Source organism: Narcine bancroftii, unplaced genomic scaffold (assembly GCF_036971445.1).
Source record: "Narcine bancroftii isolate sNarBan1 unplaced genomic scaffold, sNarBan1.hap1 Scaffold_1089, whole genome shotgun sequence".
Taxonomy (NCBI): domain Eukaryota; kingdom Metazoa; phylum Chordata; class Chondrichthyes; order Torpediniformes; family Narcinidae; genus Narcine; species Narcine bancroftii.
Window position 1 is genome coordinate 1 of NW_027211834.1, and position 22585 is coordinate 22585.

Genomic DNA, 22585 nt, shown 5'->3' on the forward strand with positions numbered 1-22585 from the left:
TTCAGGAATAGAATTTATTTTCATGAACGTATCATGTTCTGCGGCAGCATTACAATTGCAAATATTGCTATAAATTATATTTCAAAAATAAATAAATTTGTGCAAAAGAGAGTGAGGCCAGGTCTGGGGGTCGTTGCCATTCGGGAATCTGATGGCGGAGGGGAAGAAGCTGTCCTTGTGCCACTGGGTACTCATCTTCAGGCTCCTGGACCTCCTTCCCGATGGTAGCAGAGTAAAGAGGGCCTGGCCTGGCTGGTGAGGAGGATAGAGGCTGCCTTCTTAAGACACCACCACTTGTAGAAGTCTTTGACGGAGTGGAGACTGGTGCCTGTGATGGCGCCGGTCAAGTTCACAACTCTCTGTAGCCTTTTCCCATCCTGAGCATTGGCACCTCCATTCAAGATAGTGATCCAACTGGTCAGAATGCTCTCCGCAGTTTATCTGCAGAGATTTGAAAATGTCTTTGCTGACAAACCAAATCCCCTCCAACTCCTCACAAAGAATAGCCGCTGGCGAGCCTTCTTCATGATTGCATCGACGCAATGGCCCCAGGACAGATCCTCAGAGATGTGCTGACATTGGAGAGGGTCCGGAGAAGGTTCACCAGGATGGTCCCCCGGAGGGAAATAGTTTTATATGAGGAGCGTTTGACGGCTCTGGGACTGTACTCACTGGAGTTTAGAAGAAGGGGGGGGGGGGGATTTTCATTGAAATCTATCAACTACTGAAAGGCCTGGATAGAATGGATATGGAGAGGATGTTTCCTATGGTGGGGGAGTCTGGGACCAGATGTTACTGCCTCAGAATGCAAAAACGTTCCTTTAGATCAGAGACGAGGAGGAATTTATTCACCTTGAGGGTGGTGAATTTGTAAAATTCATTGCTGCGGATGGCTGTGGAGGCCAAGTTATAGGGTAGATTTAAGGTTGATACGTTCTTGATCAAGAAGGGAATCAAGGGTTACGGGAAGAAGGCAGGAGAATGGTATTGAAGAGGATAGTCAATCAGTCTTGATGGAATGCCAGGGCAGACTCAATGGGCCGAATGGCCTGATATCACTCCGATGTCTTTCACAGCCTCTTTTGCTTTTCAGAAGTGCATCGGCAGAGGGGAGCTCCTGGTATCACTGTGCTACCAACCAGTAACGCACAGATTGAGCGTGGTGGTGCTCAAAGCCAGACACTTGCCCAAGATGGACATCAGTGGCCTCTCAGGTAGTAGTTATTTATTCCAAGCCTTCCACGTGCCAACTCCTTCCACTGAAGGTCCACGCCTCTGCCAAACTGTGACCCTAATCCAGCCGTCTCGTGTTCCGAGGAATATCTTCGGCACAACTTTGTGGGCCGATGGACCTGACCTGCGCTGTTCTCGATGGGGGTCACAGACTGAAATCAGAAAATATTTTTTATGTTTTGGATGCCTGCGGGCGGCACAGTTGACACATACTGTTACAGTGCCAGCGATCAGGACCTGGGTTCAAATCCCGCACTCTCTGTAAGGGGTTTGCATGTTCTCCCTGTATCTGTGTGGGTTTTCCCCAGGGACTCCAGTTTCCTCCCACCATTCCAAACGTTCACCACGCCACCAGGTTACTGGTCAATGGGGTGTAAATTGGGCGGCGTTGGCACGTAGGCCGAAAGGGCCTGTTACTGTGCTGGCTGTCTAAATAAATTGAACGACTGCTTCTTAGGGAAGGGGGAAGGGGGCCCATAAACTTTGAGCAGAGTCCTGGGCAGGGTTCTTGTGGGGGCATAGCCAAGTCAAAGGGTGATCGAGAAGGAGCACTTGGATCGTCTTGTCTAGCCATTCTCAACCTCCCCCCCCCCACCCCCCAAGCCCCCAGGACCCTGTGAAGCAGATGTTTTGGTTTCCTCCATACGTTCTCCTACCAACTAAGTGAAAAAGGATTTAAAATATTGATGTTACACGAGGTGAAAAGAAAACAAGGCTTTTACTTACTGTATATACACGGATAATAGTTGATACTATGTAAAAGTCAACCCCACCCCCTATTTTTTGGCCCCGGCCACCCGGCCACCACAGCTCAGAGCACCTCAACCACGGTACCTCGCCTAGGCCCTGGCCTCCCAACCGTCCAAGCTCCCAATCCCCCAGCCGTGGATTCTCACCCCGACCGCCCACCCATCTGAGCTCCCGACACCACAAGCCCGGACACCACCCAGTCCTAGCCACCCACCCGCCCATCCAATCTCCCAACTCCCTGATCACGGACTTACTACCCAATCCCAGCTGTCCATCTGAGCTCCTGACACCCTGATCAATGTAGTCCCTTACCGCGGACAAAAGTAGGATGCGCGTAATAGCTGACCTGTAAATTTGAGCCAAAAAATTGGTCCACAGAATTCGACAATAACACACATATATGCAGGACAGAGAAATGTGTTGTGCATCTCGGGGGGGGGGGGGGGGGGGGGGGGGCGAGCTATAGAGCCCCCGTTGAGAATGGCTGGTCTAGACAAAGATGGCTAAGTGCTGGAAGACAAGGGTGAGGTGATACACAAAAATCTGCAGACCCTGTGTTTAAAAAAACCCACAATAAATGCTGTTGGAAATCAGCAGATCTTGCAGCGTCCATTAAAATATATTACTGACGTTTCGGGCCTCAGCTCTTCAAAATATGAGTGAAGAGCAGGCAGATGGCTGAACAAAAACTGGGAGAGAAAGGGGGAAGACTGGGAGGGGCATTAACACGCTGGATGACATTAACATCGATTTCTCCATTTTCTGTTAAAGCCACCTTCATCTTCGTTCCCTGTCTCTCTCCTCTCTCTCTCTCACACTCTCTCTCTCCCCCCCTTTTCCCTCTGTCTCCTTTCATGGAGCCAAAATCAAATCTCACTTTATCATATCCAATTATCACCTTTATTCTGTTGGTCTGGATTCCCATCCCTCCCCCCCCCCCCCACCCCCCAACCAGTTAAAGTGGACCTTATATTGTTGAAAACAAACACTAATACGGCTGCACAGAGATCTTTCTTTCTTTGCTTCTTTGGCTTGGCTTCGCGGACGAAGATTTATGGAGGGGGTAAAATCACTTTGCAAATCACGAGAGCTCAATTACAGTAAGAAGCATCACCACCAGCAGCTATTCTCACCCCAATAGAGTCTGCCTTGTGGCTAACAAGTCACATATTTACACCATACAATCACTAGTTTTCTAGAATATTCCAACAAACTGCACCATTTCACTACATATACCTTATAATTCTATTGGGATTCATTAATCAGGGTCATGTTCGTTAGCCAATGGTTAAAAAAGAGAGTCTACAGAGGGATATCGATAGATTAAGTGAGTGGGCAAGGGTCTGGTAGATGGAGGACAATGTTGGTAAATGTGAGGTCGTCCACTTTGGAAGGAAGATCTGATTATTATTTAAATGGCAGGTGATTGCAGTGCGCTGCAAGGGCTTGAGAGAGAGCTTGTGCATGAATCGCAAAAGGTTGGTTTTGCAGGTTATCAGGAAGGCAACTGGGACGTTTGCTGTCAGTACTGGAGGAACTGAATCTAGAAGCAGGGAGGTTTTGCTGCAACTCCAACTATGGTGAGGCCCCCATCTGGAGAACTGTGGCAGTTCTGATCCCTTTACTTTTGGAGGCGGTGCGAGGGTGGGGGGGGGGGTCACCAGGTTGATTCCAGAGATGAAGGGTTAACCTAGGAGGAGAGATTGAGTCGTCTGGGACGGTACTCGCTGGAATTTAGAAAAATAAGGGGAGATCATAGAAATTATGAAAGGCAAAGATAAGTTGTTTCCATTGGTGGGGTAGACCAGAACGAGGGGACACAGCCTCGAGATTTGGGGTAGTAGATTTAGGATGGAGATGAGGAAGAACTGCTTTTCCCAGAGGGTGGTGAATCTGTGGAATTCGCTTCCCATCGAAGCAGTGAAGGCGACCTCAGTAAATATATTTATGACAAGGTTGGATAGATTTTTACATAGTTGGGGAATTAAAGGACATGGGGAAAAGGCAGGTCGGTGGAGATGAGCCCATCATCAGATCAGCCAAGATCACATGAAATGGCGGAGCAGGCTTGACGGGCCGGATGGCTAACTCCTGCTCCTAGCTGTTATGTTCTTGTAGTCTTGCTAAATAAGGAGGTCCGCATCGGCTCCACCTGGTAACAAGAAAGTATACTTCCCTCTTCCAGTCAACATTTTAAAACTGATATTCTCACCCTCCCATATTCCCCCCTCTCTTTCCCTAGTGTACCTTAAGGAATGGCTCATGCCTGAAACATCGGTAATATTTATTTACCTCCCATGGGCGCTGCGAGGCCAGCCGAGTTCCTCCAGCATTTAAGGACCATCAGGATGCCCTCTGGTCAGCATGGATATGGTGGACTGCTACGCGCTCCTTTGGTGCAACAGCTCTGTCTCTCTGTCTGTCTGTCTGTCTCTCTCTCTTTCTGCAGACCCCTACGTCAAAGTCAACGTGTTTTACGGCCACAAGCGAGTGGCGAAAAAGAAGACCCATGTCAAAAAGTGCACGCTGAACCCGGTCTTCAACGAGCTGTTCATCTTCGACATTGGCGCGGAGACGTTGCGGGACATCAGCGTAGAGTTCCTGGTCATCGACTTCGACCGGATGACTAAGAACGAGGTGGTAGGCTGCGCCGTGCTGGGCGCCAACAGCTCCAGCGCCAGTGGCGCTGAGCACTGGAGGGAGATCTGTGAGACCCCCAGGAGGCAGATCGCAAAGTGGCACTCCTTGAATGAGTATTAGCCACGGTGAATTGAGGGGGCAGGGCTGGGGTGGGGTGGGGGGGGAAGAGAGAGAGGGGGAAAGAGGATGCTGAGGAACTCGAAACAAGAACAGGATCTCCGATTTAGAGGGTAGAAGGGGAGAAAAACATGACATCAAAAAAAACTGGCAAAAAAAATTCTTGTTTGGTTGGTAGAGCCTCTAACCCACTCACGTTGCCAAATTCAGAACCGCGATTCGTGTGCAGTCTGAAACCCACCTGACCATTGCATGCCAGTGCCTCATGCACACCTTGAGCCCCTAACCTCGTCCTTCTGTCTGCCCCCCCATGTGTGTACTCGGGTGAGGGAGGTTGTCAGACCAGGGTTTAGATGCGGTGGGCAAGGCTGCCCACGAGCGTGGGGGCACGGCGCACCCACGGAGAAACTCGGCTAAAATCGTGGTGCGTCGAGCCGCCACGATTGGCCTCCGCCAGAGGTGGATGGTTTGGGGAGACGGGGCAGCTGGTTAAACCGGCCCGTGTCCAATCCGTACCCCACCATCGGACAAGAGATGGCGCTACCTTCTCGAGCTGAGTCAGTCAGAAATGTAAAGCACTCGCCACTATTCCCGGCGCCAGAGTGAAATCTCTGCTTCCCTGCGATAAAGCAAATGGATATCGAGGACCAGCCACATTTGTAGAAGAGGCTGCAGAAGATGACACAGCTGGAATGATGCCTGGTTTCTGCTTCACCAAGGGAGATCGTTCGGAGAAGATTCAGATATCAGATTCCAGGGGCAAAAGGGTTGGATAACAGCGATGTGATTTAAGATCAGAGAAGTTTTTCTGCAACTGTACAAGGTCCTGGTGAGGCCACATCTGGAGAACTGCAGCAGTTCTGGTCTCCTTGCCGGAGGAAGGATGGACTGGTTTTGGAGTCAGTGCAGAGTAGTTCACCAGGTTGATTCCAGAGATGAAGGGGTTGGTCTATCATTTGGCTGGGACTGTACTCACTGGAATTTAGAAGAATGAAAGGGGATATTATAGAAACATATAAAAATATGAAAGGCAGAGATAAGATCGAGGTAGGTAAGTTGTTCCCATTGGTGGGGGAGACCAGAACCAGGAGACACAGCCTCAAGATCCAGGGAAGTAGATTTAGGACAGAGATGGGGAGGAACTGCTTTTCCCAGAGGGTGGGGAATCTGTGGAATTCGCTGCCCATTGAAGCAATGGAGGCGACCACAGTAAATATAGTTAAGACAAGGTTGGGTAGATTTTTACAAAGTCGGGGAATTAAGAGATATGGGGAAAAGGCAGGTCGATGGAGATGAGTCAATAATCAGATCGGCCATGATCATATTGAACAGGGGAGCAGGCTCGACGGGCCGAATGACCGACTCCTGCTCCTATTTCCGATGTTCTTATGTAATCGATTCTGAGATGGAGTCATTTTCCCGACTGGAAGGTTTCTGGAACTAGAGGCAAAAACCGCAGGGATTGGAGATGAGGAAGAATTTCTTCTCTGGGAGAGATGCGAATCTTGGGAATTCCTTCGCTCCTTGGATGAACTGATCGGTGGCAGACTAAGACAGGATACACACGTGCTAGAGAAGCTCAGCAGTCCACACAGTGCCCATAGGAAGTGAAGGGTGACCAATGTTTCAGTCAGGAATTAAGAAAAACGCCCATGGTTTCCTCCCACTCTTCAAAATGTCCAGGGGTTGGAGGTCAATTGGATGTAATTGGGTGACACGGGCTCATGGCTGGAAGGGCCTGTTACAGTGCTGTCTGGGTAAATTTGACATTTAAAAGATACCTGAATAAAAACCTTTTTACTTAGGAGCCCGCCTATTTTTGCTAATATCTTGGCGAAGGACCCAGGCACGAAACGTTGGTTACCCGTTACTTCTGCGTGACCTATTGAGTTTCTTCAGCACGTTTGGGTAGTGCACTCAACCCCAGTGCCTGTAGATGTTCTCGATGGATTGTGGCTGCACTGAGGTCTTGGTGGAAATCCAGGAAGGGTGGTCTTGAAAGGGTGGCCTCCCTCATCTGTCCTTTCTGCCACCATGACGCTATTATTGATTTCAATAAGCTGGAGAGAGGTCCCAAAGGGATGGGCTCGTCGAGTGGCGGGCAGAGCAAAGCGTCTCCTCTTGGCTCATTCCATACCTCCCAAGACTGTCTGCCACCCCTCTCTGTTCTCTGGTGTGGGCTTTGGTCTGTGTTCAGGGAGGCAGAAGGTGGCCTCGATCGTCAGAAGGGTCACTCCTGTGGCCGTCTGGCGGCGTGGGTGACAGATATTGCCTGAGGTATGGATCGAGCAAGGGTGCAGCCACTCGCCATGGCAAGGTCAGCTGGAGGTGGAGAAGACAAGGCAACAACCCAGGTGGGGGTGGGGCGGAAGGTCGCCATTAAACATCTAGCTTTCACTTCAGAGCAAGCTGTCTTTCCAAGTTGACCTCTGTCTGTGGGACATTAGGTGAGTCCCATTCAATCAGAGGGCAAAGACTCCAGAGGGCAGCTGCCAGGGGCTCTTTAGGCCCCTTGTGTTTCCGGAGAGGTTTGTACAGCGGATGCTTTCCTGGGATTTGTTTGTTCGAGATTTGCATGGAGTCCAGAGAAGGATTGGTCATATTTTGGAGTGTTCCCAGCCCGGAAGCACTGTTGCTGAGTCAATGCACAATTCAGAGAGTTACACAGTCCCTTCGGCCCATCTTGTCCATGAGTTGCCATTCATGGCATTTGGTCCATATCTTTCTAACCCATTACCATCCATAGAACACAGAACATTACAGCACAGTTCAGGCCCTTCAGCCCATGATATTGTGCTAACCCATATATACCTGGCCCCCCCCCCAAAAAAGCGAAGCCCTCCCTACCTCATACCCTTCTATTTTTCTTCCATCCGTGTGCCTGAATGTTTTTTAAATGCCCGTATTGTTCCAGCCTCCACCACCAATCCTGGTAATGCATTCCAGACACCCACAACTCTCTGTGTTTAAAAAAAAACTTACCCCTAATGCCCCCCCGAAACTTCCCTCCATTCATTTTGTACCCACGTCCTCTGATGTTTGCAACTCTCGCTCTAGGACAAAAGTGCTGTCTGGCGACCTTATCTATGACTCTCAGAATATTGCAGACCTCTATTAAGCCTCTTCTCATCCTTCTTTGCTCCAAAGAGAAAAGTCCCAGCACTGCTCATCTTGCCTTGTATTTTCCAATCCTGGTGAATCTCCTCTGCACCCTCTCCGTACCTTCCACATCCTTCCTATAATGAGGCGACCAGAACTGAACACAATCTTCTAAGTGTGGTCTCACCAAAGATTTGTAGAGCTGTAACATCACCTCTCAGCTCTTGGTTATGAAGCCCAGCATCCCATCGGCCTTCTTAACTATCCTATCAACTTGCATGGCAACTACAAGAGATCTATGGATTTGGATCCGAAGATCTCTCTGTTCCTCCACCCTGTTAAGAATCCGACCATTGACCCCGTACTCAAGTTTGACCTTCCAAAATGCATCACCTCACACTTGTCTGGATTGAACTCCATTTGCGACTTTTCCGCCCAATTCTGCATCCTGCTTGTAACCTCTTGTAACTTACGACAACTTTCCACATCTCCTCCAACCTTGGTGTAGTCTGCAAACCTACTGAGCCATCCTTCCACCTCTTCGTCTGGATCATTTATAGAAATCACCGAGAACAGGGGTCCCGGAACAGATCCCTGCGGAAATGAAAGAAGACATGTCCTGCATGGGAGGGGAAACATTGTTTCCTCTGGTGGAGGGGGCCCAGAATGAGGTGATTAAAGTGAGAATAATTCTGGTCAAGCATAAGCGGTTTAGCGCCATGCCTTTACAGTGCCAACAATCGGGACCGGGGCTCGAATCCTGCGCTATATGTAAGTTTGTATGTTCACCCCAAGTCTGTTAATGGGTGTAAATTGGGCGGCATGGACACGTGGGCCGAAATGGGCTATTACCGAGCTGTATGTCTAAATTTAAATGAATCTCGAGGTTTTTGTATCTGATTCTCCTCTGATGGCTCCTCCTCAATCTCTCACCTTAAACCCATGGGAATCTTCTACTCTGGGGAGAAAAGATTCCTCGGTGTCTACATTGTTACACACCTGGAATTGGACTCCCATCCAGTGGAGTTAGATGCAGGAGAGCCACTGTCAGAACTCAGGGATTGTTCCAATGATGTGCCCCACTCCCCACCTCTTTCACTTGCTCCCTCTACAACCTGGTGGGATTAGGGTGAGACACGATGGGGAAGGGGATTCCACTTGTGGGTGAAAATGTTAACCTCTCCCCCCCATGACTTACTGTCCCTCGAACTGGTGCAGGCTCCAAGCCACCTGATCGGGACAAGGTCTTCGCTGCCACAGGAGGGAGCGCTGATAATGGAGGCCTTCATTAATCTGACATGGTAGGGACAGTGATGAGAGGGTTGAGGCCAGAACCGGGGAGGGGGTATTGAAGGGTCATTCGGTTCAGAACCTGGTTTCAGTGGGTTTTGAAGAGCATTGGGAATGAGGAACAGGCTCCCACGGCAATGAGGAGGAGGACTAGGCAGAATAATAGATCGGCACAGGCTAGACAGGCCAAAGGGCCTGTTTCTGTGCTGTTCTAAGTGGAGCGAGGGGTGAAGGAAAGATACAGTGGGGGGAGGGGAGGGGAGGTGGACCTTTGTGTGGTGAGCATCGCAAACTTGCCTTGTCTTTACCAATTCATCCCCATAGCGGAGGATATCACTGATTGAAGGAGCAGATGCTGACCACATATATTTCCTGGTCTGTAGAGCCTGCCTTGGATGCTCTCCAGCAAGCCCAGAGTCGAAGCAATGCTCGCCGACTATTCCCAACGCCGCAAACAGGTTGCTCCACCTCTGACAGGCAGGCCACCCCCTCCTGAAACAATCCGGCCACCCCCAGCGCAACCGCTCAGGCTCCCATGCCTGCACTGTGAGCTCAGGCGAAGTGCAAAGGGCAGGGCAGTCAGCCGCTGCGGCCACACAGGCTGGCGAGGAGCGTCTGGCCACTCAGGAGGTCCGTGGGGAACGACTGCAAAGAGGCAACATCCTGGCAGAAAGGTCATCTTCCCGTTAGCTTGGCGCCACTTGTCCACGTCGTTGCTCTTCAGACGAGGCCGGCTGGTTGCATTCTATCTCTGGCAAGGACTCTTCCCCTGTTACATCGATGACTTCTTTGGTGCTGCCTCACACACCGCGACTTCACCCACTTTGTTGCCAACTTCCACCCCGAGAGATCGCGACGTCTGCAGACTTTCATGTTTCCCTCTGATTTTATGGGCCCTGTTTCCCAAGCTTTGGAGATTACTGGGTGGCTGAGATACTGGCTGGCGTGAGGTGCAGCGGGGAGCCCTCGTCGGGCAGAACAGGACAGGTGGGAGGGAGAGGTGGGATGGCCTTTCGCCAGCACACCTCCCCCTTGTTCTGCTCTCTCGGTCTCTTCCCTGCTCTGGACAGCAGGCTGGTGTGGCTCAAGGCGACTTGCAGCGTTCTCCCCATGCGGAGGGGAGGGGATGGGGAAGTGGTTAGCAGTTCTCAGTTCCAGCAGCACCTTGGTTCTATACCTGATGAAGGCTCAGGCCCTTTCCTTCTGCTGTGTGACCTGCTGAGTTTCCCCAGCGTGTTTAGGGATGGCTCTCAGAGCCATAATTTTTTCCTGTGATGTACTTTCCCCATTCCCATTGATCTTACCCCTCAACCACCCATAGGAAGGTCGGGGGAGGGAACAATTAATTCACCGACCCCTCACGTTTGGGAGGTGAAAGGGTGAGGTGGAAACTGGACCACTCAAAGGTGATGCAGGCTGTCCACATGCCCCCCCCCCCACACACACACGCACACACCCATTCTCACACACACTCCCACATACATTCTCACACACACACACACACACACACACACACACCACACACACACAAAAGCACACCAACATACCCACACACACACACACACACACACACACACACCACACGCACACAAAAGCACACCAACATACCCACACACACACACACACACACACTTACTCACACTTACCCATACATACACCCACCCACTTACATAACTCACTCACACATGTACACACGTGCACACACCCACTCAGTCACACATACTCACATGCATACCCACCCACACACACACATGCCTCACCCAGGTCTCTGGGGATGTAACACCGTAAGCAGCCTCATGATAGGGGAAGGTGATCAAGGCTGACACATGAACTGTCTGTCATGGGTCAGTGGTTTCAGAGGGTGAGTGATGGAAGAGGGAAGGAGGGGTGGGGTCCGGAGGTGTCAGTAACAACAGCAGTATTTACTCTGTTATATTTAGCAAGGTCTCGGGTTTGGAAATTTGGCAAACAAGCGTGAGAGAAGGAGTTGGAGAGAGAGCAAATCAGCATTTAAAAAATAACCACATCTCCTGCCTTTACAGGAACCACATCTGAACTCACTGTTCTCTGCAATCTCGTGACTTCTTGTTACATACTGTAAAATAAAAGTCAAGCAGAAGTCACCTTTAACTGATGTTGGAAGTAAAATCGTATATTGGTACCTGTTCAGAACCCATAACACCATCAGTCTGTGCTAAACTATTACACAAAAGCTAACTTCTTGTAAGATGCGTTTGTAAATTCACTGTAAACATGCAAATAAAGGCTGATACACTAATATGACTGGCTGGATGGGATTTCATTGGTGAGGGGCTGCGAGGAGAAACGACGAAAGTGGTGAATGCTGTGGAGCCTTCAGCATTCAGAGACCGGCGTGTACATCTGAGGCCAACAATAATCTCTCCCTTCCCTGAAGGGCTCAAGCCCAAAATGTTGGTTGTGTATTTATCTTTGCTACATAACGTACGCTGTTTCACCACCTGAGTTTCTTCAACCACAGTGTCTTCAGACCTCTCCCTCCCTCTCTCTCAATGTAGAAAGATTAAAGAGGTGTTCACAGCCTTTAAGGGAAAGGGATAGACCTGCCCACATCAATGGCACTGATGGGGAGAGGGATAATACCTTCAAGGTTCTTGGACCACCCCAACATGTCTACTTCCTGAGAAGATGAAGGGACTTCAGCAAAACATCCTTGCCCCCTCAACATCTTCTCCAGGTAGAAAATGGTTCCCACCCCCACCGGGGGGAGCAGGGAGCAGAGACACAGCCCCACTGCGGGGTCCAATGAACTGCCCAGTCCGACTGCCGTCAGCTCCGCAGAGGCTTTAAATGGCCTGTGAAAGGAGCCGATGGTGCTTTTCTTTAAAAGTCCCTCGACCGTGGGGTCTGGGCCCAAGATGGTGGTGCCCGTGATCGGCAGCAGCCACGAGGGGTTGCAGACTCTGGGGGAGCGGAGGGCTGGCAAAGGGCACCAGAAAATGGGGAAATCACCACTCCCCCACTGTTTGAGAAGGAGAAGCAGAGGAGATGACCCACGGGACGGTGACCACACTGGCCAACCAGTGAGGGGGGCTCTGAGGCTGAAGAAAAACACAGGCGGGGGGGGCTGTCGGTGACTGGAGGCAAGGAATCCTTGCAGGCTGTGGGCTGCTAGAGACCGGGTTGAAACTGGCTGAAAATGTGCCAGGTATCGGAACCAGGACGCGAGAGGGTGCTGAAGGGTTCCTGATCGTGTCGGAGGTTTGGATCTGGAGTTCGGGCCGCTGGTGGCTTGGAGGCGAATCCACGGACACTTGATGTCTCTGTGGGGGGGGGGGGAAATCTCTTTTGTTTCTCTTTCTCTGACTGTAAGAGGCACTTCAGGCAATTTCTGCCATTGGCGAATCTGTCTGCCTTCGAGCAGGCAAGAGCAACTTCCATATAATATAAATTGAATCTTGAACCTTAGAAGAAGCTGCAGTGAACATGGCTTAAAATGTGGTGGATGCTCCCTCTCTGGACTCCATCCACGTCTTCTGCTAACTAGGAAAGCTAGCCAACAGACCCCAGGGCCTATCATGCCCCAGGACACAGACTTCTCTTCCATCAGCTGAAGAACGCAAAAATCACGCACCAACAGGCGTAAAGACGATTCCTTCCCCACAGCCATCAGGCTCCGGAATGAACCCCATGACAGTGCTGCCTGTGTTTTGTACTTTGATCTTGTTCAGTGCAACACTTCCCTGTAATGTGCTCTTGCCCTTATACTTTGCTGACTGTAATAATACAGTTGTGGGCAAGGCTCACCAGTGGCTAGACTTCACGAAGAGTTTGAGGAGATTTGTCTCCAAAGGCCCTTGCAAACTTCTACAGGTGGACCGTGGAGAATATTCTGACCGGTTGCATCACTGCCTGGTACAAAGGTGGTGGACTCGGCTGGTGCAAGCCTTCACTCCGTTGAGGTCATCGATGTCTCTAGGAAGCAGCCTCTCTCCTCAAGGACCCCACCACCACCCAGGCCATGGCCTCTTCACACTGCTACCATCGGGAAGGAGGTCCAGGAGCCTGAAGATGAACACCCAGCGGCATAAGGACGGCTTCTTCCTCTCCGCCACCAGATTCCTGGATGGACAATGAACCACAGACACGGCCTCACTCTCTTTTATTTTTGCACTAGTTATTTATTTTAAAAAAGTAATTTATAGCAATACTTGTGCCTGTAATGTTGTGACATGTTCACGACAATAAATTCTGATTCTGACATGCTGGACTGCTCATTAAAGAACCCTTCTCATAGAACAAGAAGAGAGCAGGCCCTGGGTGATCAGAATCAGGTTAGTTGCTGTGAAATGTACTGTTCTGTGGCAGCAGCATGGTGCAGGAGAAGGTGCAAGATGACTATAAATTACTGTTTCATCAATACACATCACACAATATAGGAGCAGAAGTAGGCCATTCAGCCCATTGAGTCTATGCAGCTGTTCCATCATGAGCTGATCTATCCTCTCGGCCCCACTCCCCGGCTTCTCCCCATAAATGTTGATGCCCTGACTAATCAAATACCTGTCAATCTCTGCCCATGGCAACAAGTTCCACCGACTCATGACCCTCTGGCTAAAGAGATTTCTCTGCATCTCTGTTTTAAATTGACACCTTCTTGTCCTAGGTTCCCCTACCATGGGAAATAAGATTAAAAATGATAGAAAATTTAAAAAAAATAAAAAGAGGAAGTGAGGTCGTGTCTGCGGTTCATTGTCCATTCAGAAATCTGATGGCAGAGGGCAAGAACTCCTTTTATCCTGTTAAGGTGTTCATCTTCAGGCTCCTGTACCTCCTTCCTGAGTGAGATCCTCCACGTCGATACAGTCACAAGGAAGACTTGCCACCAGTGATACTTTGTGAGGTGTCCAAGGAGGAGGTTCGGTCTGGCGCCCAAGAGTCTGATAAACCTCTACAGGTGGAGAGTGTTCTGGCCAGTTGCATCACTGCCTGGTATGGAGGCACCAACTCTCAGGACAAGAATAAACTCCAGGGAGTTGTTATGACATCACAGGCACCAGACTTCACTCCATCGAGGAAATTGACACAAGGCGGAGTCTTAAAAAAAGCAGCCCCTATCCTCAAGGACCCCCACCATCCAGGCCATACCCTCATCACTCTGCTACCATCGGGGAAAAAGTACAGGAGGCTGAAGATGAGCACAAGGACAGCTTCATCCCCTCCACCACCAGATTCCTGGATGATCAACAAACCGCAGACACAGCCTCACTTTTCGTGCACTATTTATTTTTTATAGTAATGTTGTGAGATGGTTATAATGCGAATGTTTACACCGTGACACTGCCGCAAAACACCAAATTTCATGAGAATAAATTCTGAGAAGAAGGGTGGTGGGGGGTCCTTGAGGATAGAGGCTGGTTTCTTGAGACACCACCTCTCGTAGATGTCCTAGTTGGGGTGAAGATTGGTGCCCGCAACGTCTGTGGCCGAACTCACAACCCTCTGTAGCCAACCTAAATAACCCCGCTCAAAATGCTTACCTTTCCCCACCCCACACCTATAACCCCTCGTCTTTCTTTCACCATGTGCCAGTCTAAGAAACTTTGAAGTGTTCTTATTTAATGTTTGCCCATCAAATGTAGTTAAAACACAGACTTCTACAAAGCAGGGAGATTATGGGGGGCAGGCAGTTACAAGGAACAAAGTCCACGGCCAGATTAGCAGCGATCTCATTGAATGGTGGAGCAGCCCAGATTGTGCACGGGGAACTGGGAGTCCTCGTACAGGACGGCCTGAAGGTAAACTTGCAGGTTGAGTCGGTAGTGAAGAAGGCAAATGCAATGTTTCATTTCAAGAATATAAGAGCAGGGACATGAATGTTGAGGCTTTATAAGGCCCTGGTGAGACCTCCCGTGGAGTATTGTGGGCAGTTTTGGGCTCCTCGTTTAAGAAAGGATGTGCTGACATTGGAGAGGGTTCAGAGGAGGTTCACAAGGATGATTCCGGGAATGAAAGGGTTATCACACGAGGCCTGTACTCATTGGAATTTAGGAGAATAAAGGGGTGGAATCTCATTGAAACATTTTGAATGTTGAAAGGCATGGACAGAGTTTACGTAGAAAGGTTGTTTCCCCTGGTGGGAGAATCTAGGACAAGAGGCCACAACTTCAAGATTGAAGGGCGTCCGCTCAGAACAGAGATGGCGAGGAATTTCTTCAGCCAGAGGGGGGTGAATCTGTGGAATTTGTTGCCACAGGAAGTTGTTGAGGCCGGGTCATTGGGTGTATTTAAGGCAGAGATTGTTCGGTTCTTGATCAGCCAGGATATCAAAGGTAATGGGGAGAGGGCCGGGAGTGGGGAAATGGATCAGCTCATGATTGAATGGTGGGGCAGACTCGATGGGCTGAATGGCCTATTTCTGCAGCAAGCAGCCAGCCCTCATGAGGGAGCTGGGAAAGAAAATGCAGAAAGAGTGGTGGGGGGTGGGGTGGAGCTGGATCTGCCTGGGAACTGTTGCTAAGATGCTGTGGTGAATCAAATTAATCAAGCACAGATTTTCTTTGTGATTGTGGGGATGACTCATGGGAATTTCATTTGGGATTTTTGGCAGGTAGCACTGCACTAGACTCCAGGCTGAATCAAAGTACTGTAAAGCCTCAACAATGATCACATTCTCAATTCTTAGTGCCAGTCTCCCGCTGGTCCCATTGTCTCACAGATTCCCCAGCATTAAGACACAGCGTTAACCCTCGCAGATCCATCCAACCATCAGTGGGGAGGGGGGTGAGGAATGGGAACACTTCCTATCTGAACTAGTTCCCTTTGCATATGGCCCACTCAGTTCCTGCTGAATTCACCCACATTAAACCCAAGCCCTACCAGTCTAGCCCCAAGGGTATCACTTCAGGAGATCCTCAGATCAGTGACATAGATTCAACCATCAATGGCTGCTTCATGGATGGACCCCTTCCATCAAAGGGTCAGTCAGGGGGGACTATCATTCCATCAGACAGGGAGACTGTCAATCCATCAGTATATCAGACATGGAACCCACCTTCCATCTGAGGGTTAGACATGGTAACTGTCAATTCATCAATTGGTAAGATATGGAGAGTGTCAATCCATCAGTGGATCAGATGTGGAACCTTCTTCCATCAGATGGTCAAGCATGGGGATTGTTAATCCATCAGTAAGTCAGACGTGGGACCTATCTTCTATCAGAGAGTCAGACTTGGGGAATGCCCAACCATTAGAAGGTCAGTCATGGGAAGCATCAATCCATCAAAGGGTCAGACATGGGGACTTTCAGTGGGTCAGAGGTGAGACTGTCAATCCATCAGTAGGTTAGACTTGGGAACTGTCAATTCACCAGTTGGTCAGACATGGGGACTGTCAATCAATCAGTGGGTCTGATGTGGGGTCTGTCAGTCCAGTGGGTTAGACATGGGGACTGTCAATTCATCAGTGGGTTTGGCGTGGGACTATCCATTAGAGGGTAAGGCATGGGGACTGTCAATCTGTCATAGAGTGCAAAACTGGACCTCCAACTAGGGAATTGGGTCCAGTGATCAGAAAACCATTAGTTTCAAGATAATTATGGATAATTAATAGGTCTGATCCTTGGGGTGAGATCATAATTGGAGAAGGGCCAACTTTAAGGAAATGAGAATGGATCTAAGTGGTTTTCTGGCAAGGACGCGTTCGGCAAGTGGAAGGGCTTCCAAGGTGAAATTTTGAGAGAACAGAGTTTGTATGTTCCTGTCAGGATTAAAGGCAAAATTAGCAGGCATCGGGAACCTTGACGTTTGAAGGGTATCGGGAATTTGATCAAGAAGGTATAAGCAACAAGGAGCAAATGAGGTGCCTGAGGCATATAAAAAATGCAGGAGAAAAAAAAAACGAGGGAAACCAGGAGGGTTAAAGGAAGACACGAGGTTATTTTGGCAGAGAAGTGGATGGAAAACCCTCAGTTTCTCGAGTTATATTAAGAGGAAAGGAATAGTAAGGGACAAAATTGGTCCCCTTGAGCGGTTGACTATGTATGGAAGCCAGAAGAGATGGGAGGGTTATTAAATAGTTCTTTTTGTATCTATATTTACCCAGCAAATTGGCTCAGAGTGTAGGGAAGGAAAGCAAACAAGCAGCGGAGGTCGCAGAGCCTTCACAGATTAAAGAGGAGGAGGTGCCTGCTGTCTTAAAGTGTGAATAAGGGTGGATAAATCCCCAGGGCCTGGCAAAGTATTCCCTTGAGCCTTGAGGGAGGCGAGAGCAGATACTGTAGAGGCCTTGGCAGATACACTGTATGCAACATTTCATTAGCCACAGGTGAGGTTCCAGAGGACTGGAGGGGAGCTCACGTAGTTTTGTTGTTTAAAAAGGCTCCGAAAGTATCTGAGGGAATTATAGGCAGGTGAGCCTGCCGTCAGTAGTAGTATTGGAAGGTAAAACAAATGTCCGTAGACACTGTGGTTGAAGTAAAAACACACAGTGCTGGAAAAACTCAGCAGGTTAGACAGTGTCCTTTACGCAGCAATGGTGAGAATACACGAACAATGTTGTGGGTTTCAGCCCCTCATCAGGGCATGGGAAAAATGCATCCGAATGAAAGAGTAGGGGGGAGGGGGCGGCAGTGATCAAGGGGATGGCTGGATGAAGGGGGAGGGGAACTGGGAAGGGGAAGGGGGGGAGGAGAAACTGGAACAGTTGATGTTTAGGCACCCTCCTGCCAGATGGCATTAACAATCAGGTGGTCTGGGTGGGATGGTACACGAGGACATGGACAGACATGGGAGTGTGACACAGAACTGCATGAGGGAGTCACGGAGGGAGCAGTCCCTGCGGAAGGCAAAGAGGGGAAGATGTGTCTGGTAGGGGGATCCTGTTGTAAGTGCCGTAAGTTCCAGAGAATAACGTGTTGGATGCGGAGGCTGGTGGGCTTTTGCTGCGTCTCGGGGCAGAGGGGGCCAGGGCAGATGAGTGGGAAATGGAGGTGATGCAGGTGAGGACTGAGTTGATCGTGGTTGAGGGGAAGCCACGTTCTTAGAGTTCGGATGTGGAAGTATTTGGATGTCATGGACAGATTAGGAATAGTCAACATGGCTTTGTCCATGGGAGGTCTGTTTTACCAATCATAGTGTTTTTCGAGGAATTACTTGTAAAGTTATGAAGGAAAGGCCCTGGATGTTAGGAAGGTTTTTAGTAAGGTTCAGTACACTCAATCACTTGGTGCTCATATGAGGTAGTAAATTGCATTAGACATTGGCTTTGTGGGAGGCCTGGGACTCGCGGTCTGTCTCAGGGATCGGTGGTGGGGGCATATTAATGATCTGGATGGTAATGTGGTAAACTGGATCAGCAAGTTTGCAGATGACACTAAGACTGGAGGCATTGTGGACAATGAGGAAGGTTTTCAAAGCTGGCAGAGGGATCTGGACCAGCTGGAAAAGTGGGCTGAAAATTGGCAGATGGAATTTAATGCAGACAAGTGTGAGGTGTTGCATTTTGGAAGGACAAACCAAGGTAGGACGTACACGGTAAATGGTCAGGCACTGAGGAGTGCGGTAGAACAGAGGGATCTGGGAATACAGATACATCATTCCCTGAAAGTGGCGTCACAGGTGGACAGTGTTGTACAGAGAGATTTTGGCATCTTGGCCTTTATAAATAAAAGTAATGAGTCCAGGAGTTGGGATGTTGTGGTAAAGTTGTACAAAACATTGGTGAAGCCAAATTTGGAGAATTGTGTGCAGTTTTGGTCACCGAACTACAGGAAAAATCTCAATAAGATTGAAAGAGGGCAGAGAAGATTTACTGGGATGTTCCCAGACTTCAGGGACTGAGTTACAGGGAAAGGTTAAACAGGTTAGGACTTTATTTTCTGGAGTGCAGAAAAATGAGGGGAGATTTGAAAGAGGTATTTAAATTTGAGGGGGGATAGACAGAGAAAATGCAGATCAGTTTTTTCCACTGAGATTAGGTGAGATACAAACAAGAGGAAAGGGGAGAAATTTGGGGGGAATACTACCTACGCCTCTTTCAAGTTCCTCATATCCTTTTTCGCTCCAAAGAGAAAAGTCCCAGGTCTACGAACCTTGCCTCACGTTTCCTAATCCAGGTCACATCCTGGTAAATCTCCTCTGCCCCCTCTCCACGGCTTCCACATCCTTCCTGTAATGAAGTGACCAGAACTGAACACAAGAGTGGTCTCACCAGAGATTTGTACAGTTACAACATGACCTCTCTACTCCTGAGTTCAATCCACAAAGTAATGAAGCCATCGGCCTTCTCAACTATCCTATCAACCTGTGCGACGACCTTGAGGGATGTATGGATTTGGACCCCAAGATCCCTCTGTTCCTCCATCCTGTTAAAAAATCGATCATTAACCCTGTACACATCTTTCTGGTTTGTCTTTCCAAAATGCATCCCCTCACATTGAACTCCATCTACCACTTTTCCACCCAACTCTGCATCCTGTCTATATCTTCTTGTAACCTTCGACAACCTTCAGCTCCATCCACAACTCCTCCAACCTTCGATTCATCCTCAAACTTACAGACCCCTCCTTCCGCCTCTTCATCCAGGTAATTTATTACAATCACAAAGAGCTGGGGTCCCGGTACAGATCCTTGCAGCCCCTCCACTAGCCTGTGCTCAGCAGTGGTCTTGAAGGGGTTGCAGAGTCCGGAGAACAGGGCACCAGAAATGGGGTGAACAGACCCCACCCCATCCCCCACCCCCACCACCCCGTTAAGAAAGAGAAGCAGAAGAGATGGCTCTACAGAGAAGGAGACCATGGCAGTGGGACTGCTGAGAGGCTCAGCAGCTGAGAGACCCACACAGGCTGGAACCGGCTCAGGGAAACGGGTATCGGTGCCCAGATTCAAGAAGGGTGCTTAAGGTGACAAGGTGGGCTCCCAAAGGGGCTTTAGGTGCTGAAGGCTTCCTGATCGTGTCAGAGGTTGAAGCTGGAGGTCAGGATCGGAGAGGAGTCTGTGTGGCTGGGAGGGTGCTGGAGGCGAACGCATGGACACTCCGTGTCTCTGAAGGGGCTCTCTTCATAAATCAATTCTCATGGTGATTCTTTGTTTGTCTTAAGGACATCATGGATATTATATTTTTAACATATTGTATAATGTGACAACAAAAAGGAATCTTGGACATTTCCCGCCCCCTGAATTGGGCTTCCTGTGCACCCTGGCCACCTTCTCTCTCCACTTTCATTCTCTGTGCAGGGTTTAGCCCTGAAACCCTCGTATCTCACCGAAGAAAACTTCCACCGGTGTACCGTAGACAGCATTCTGGCTGGTATGGATGTGCCAACCCACAGGACAGGAGAAGTATCTCCAGAGGTTGTGAAACTCAGCGAGCAATCTTCACTCTATCGAAGACATCTACAAGAATCTTCACTCCATCGAGGACGTCTACAAGAGGTGGTGTCTTAAGAAAGCAGCTTCTATCCTCGAGGACCCCCTACCACCCAGGACAGGCCCTCTTCACTCTGCTGCCATCGGGAAGGAGCACTCAGTGGCACAAGGACAGCTTCTTCCCCTTGGCCATCAGATTCCTCATTCAAGTCAAGTTCATTGTCATCCAATTGTACAAGTTCAACCCGATGAAACAGTGTTCTCCGATCCTTGATGCAAAACACGCAGACACACAACCAGACATAACACACACACAGACAAATAAATGACATGCAGGACAAGTATTCAGAGACACAAATAAACAATTAAATATTGTTTCATGAATATGAGGGTCTCGGAGGGTCAGTGTGAGCAGTTCCTTTGGTCGTTCAGCATTCTCACTGCCCGTGGGAAGAAGCTGTTCCTCAGCCTGGTGGTGCTGGCCCTGATCCTCCTGTATCTCTTCCTCAACTGAAACAGCTGAAAAATGCAGTGTGCGGGGTGGAAGGGGTCTTCAATGATTTTGCACCCCCTCTTCAGACAACAGTTTCAGTAGATCACGACGATGGTGGGGGGACTGACTTCCGATCCATTTCTCTGTAGTGACCAGGATGCTCTGGATAGAGCTGCTGTAGAAGGTTGACATGATGGTGGCTGGTAGCCCTGCCCGCTTCAGTCTTCTCAGAAAGTGCAATCGCTGTTGTGCCTCCCTGACCAGTGAGGAGATGTTGAGTGTCCATGAAAGGTCACTAAGTGAACTCCAAGGAACTTGGTTCTCTCCACTACAGAGGTGGTGATGTGTAGTGGAGGGTGGTCATTCAATGAATAATGAACCACAGACACTGCTTCCCTTTGGCTTTTTCATTTTCTTGCACTATTTTAAAAGAAAGAAAACTTCAGCACTGTACAGGCCCTTCGGCCATCGATGTTGTGCTGACCCATATATTCCTTAAAAAAGTACTGAACCCTCCCTACCTCATAACCCTCTATTTTCCTTCCATCCATCTGCTTGTCTAAGAGTCTCTTAAATGCCCCCAATATTCCAGCCTCCACCACTTCCCCAGGCAATATATTCCAGGCCCCCACAACTCCCTGTGTAAAAAGGTTACTCCTGATATCTCCCCCGAACATCTCTCCCTTCACTTTGTACAGATATCTTTCTGGTGTTTGCTTCTCCCGCCCTGGGAAGAAGGTGCTGGGCGTCCACCTTATCTATGCCTCTCAGAATCTTGTAGACCTCTATTCTCAGCTCGTTGAATGGTGTAACAACAACAACCTTGTGCTCAACACCAGCAAAACAAAGGAGATGATTGTGGACCAGGAAAGAGTCAGGGGAACACAACCAAGTCCTCATTGAGGGCTCAGTAGTGGAGAGGGTCAATTTGTTCCTGGGTGTCCAATCTCTGAGAATCTGTCCTGCAGCCTCCACGTTGATGCAATCACAAAGAAGGCTCACAGGCAGCTATACTTTGTGAGGTGTCTGAGGCGATTGAGAATGTCACTGAAGACTCTTGTAAACTTTTACAGGTGGACCGTGGAGAGCGTTCTGGCTGGTTGTATCACTGCCTGGTACGGAGGCGGCAACTCTCAGGACAAGAATAAACTCCAGAGGGTTGTTAACTCGACATCACAGGCACCAGACCTCACTCCATCGAGGTCATTGACATGAGACGGTGACTTAAAAAAGTTGCCTTTATCCTCAAAGACCCCACCACCCAGGCTGTGCCCTCTTCACTCTGTTACCATCGGGGAAAAGGTCCAGGAGCCTGAAGACGAGCATGAGTACAGCTTCTTCCCCTCTGCCGCCAGATTCCTGAATGATCAATGAACCACAGACACGGCCTCACTTTTCGCGCAGGATTATTATTTACAGTAATGTTGTAAGATGGTTATGACGCTGCTGCGAAACAGAATTTCACGACTTGTTCATAACAATAAATCCAGAATCTGATTAAGTCTCCTCTCATCCGCCTTCGCTCCAAAGAGAAAAGTCCCAGCTCTGCTAACCCTGCCTGGTAAGACATATTTTCCAATCCAGGCCACATCCTGGTGAATCTCCTCTGCCCTCTCTC

The 22585-nt window shown here is 49.3% G+C and overlaps 1 protein-coding gene across 1 annotated transcript; it reads left to right on the top strand.

Annotated features, from left to right (window-relative positions):
- The first annotated feature begins 1109 nt into the window (after positions 1 to 1109).
- Positions 1110 to 4805, top strand: LOC138750230 (synaptotagmin-11-like). Its single transcript, XM_069912353.1, has 2 exons — positions 1110 to 1214; positions 4433 to 4805. Exons 1-2 carry the CDS (start codon positions 1193 to 1195, stop codon positions 4741 to 4743), a joined length of 333 nt encoding a protein of 110 aa, XP_069768454.1. The 5' UTR covers positions 1110 to 1192; the 3' UTR covers positions 4744 to 4805.
- The last annotated feature ends 17780 nt before the right edge of the window (positions 4806 to 22585 follow it).

Coding starts and splice junctions, on each gene's coding strand:
- LOC138750230 (XM_069912353.1), top strand. CDS start 1,193: ATGGACATCAGTGGCCTCTCAG. Junction 1,215..4,432: donor GGACATCAGTGGCCTCTCAG/GTAGTAGTTATT, acceptor CTCTTTCTGCAG/ACCCCTACGTCAAAGTCAAC.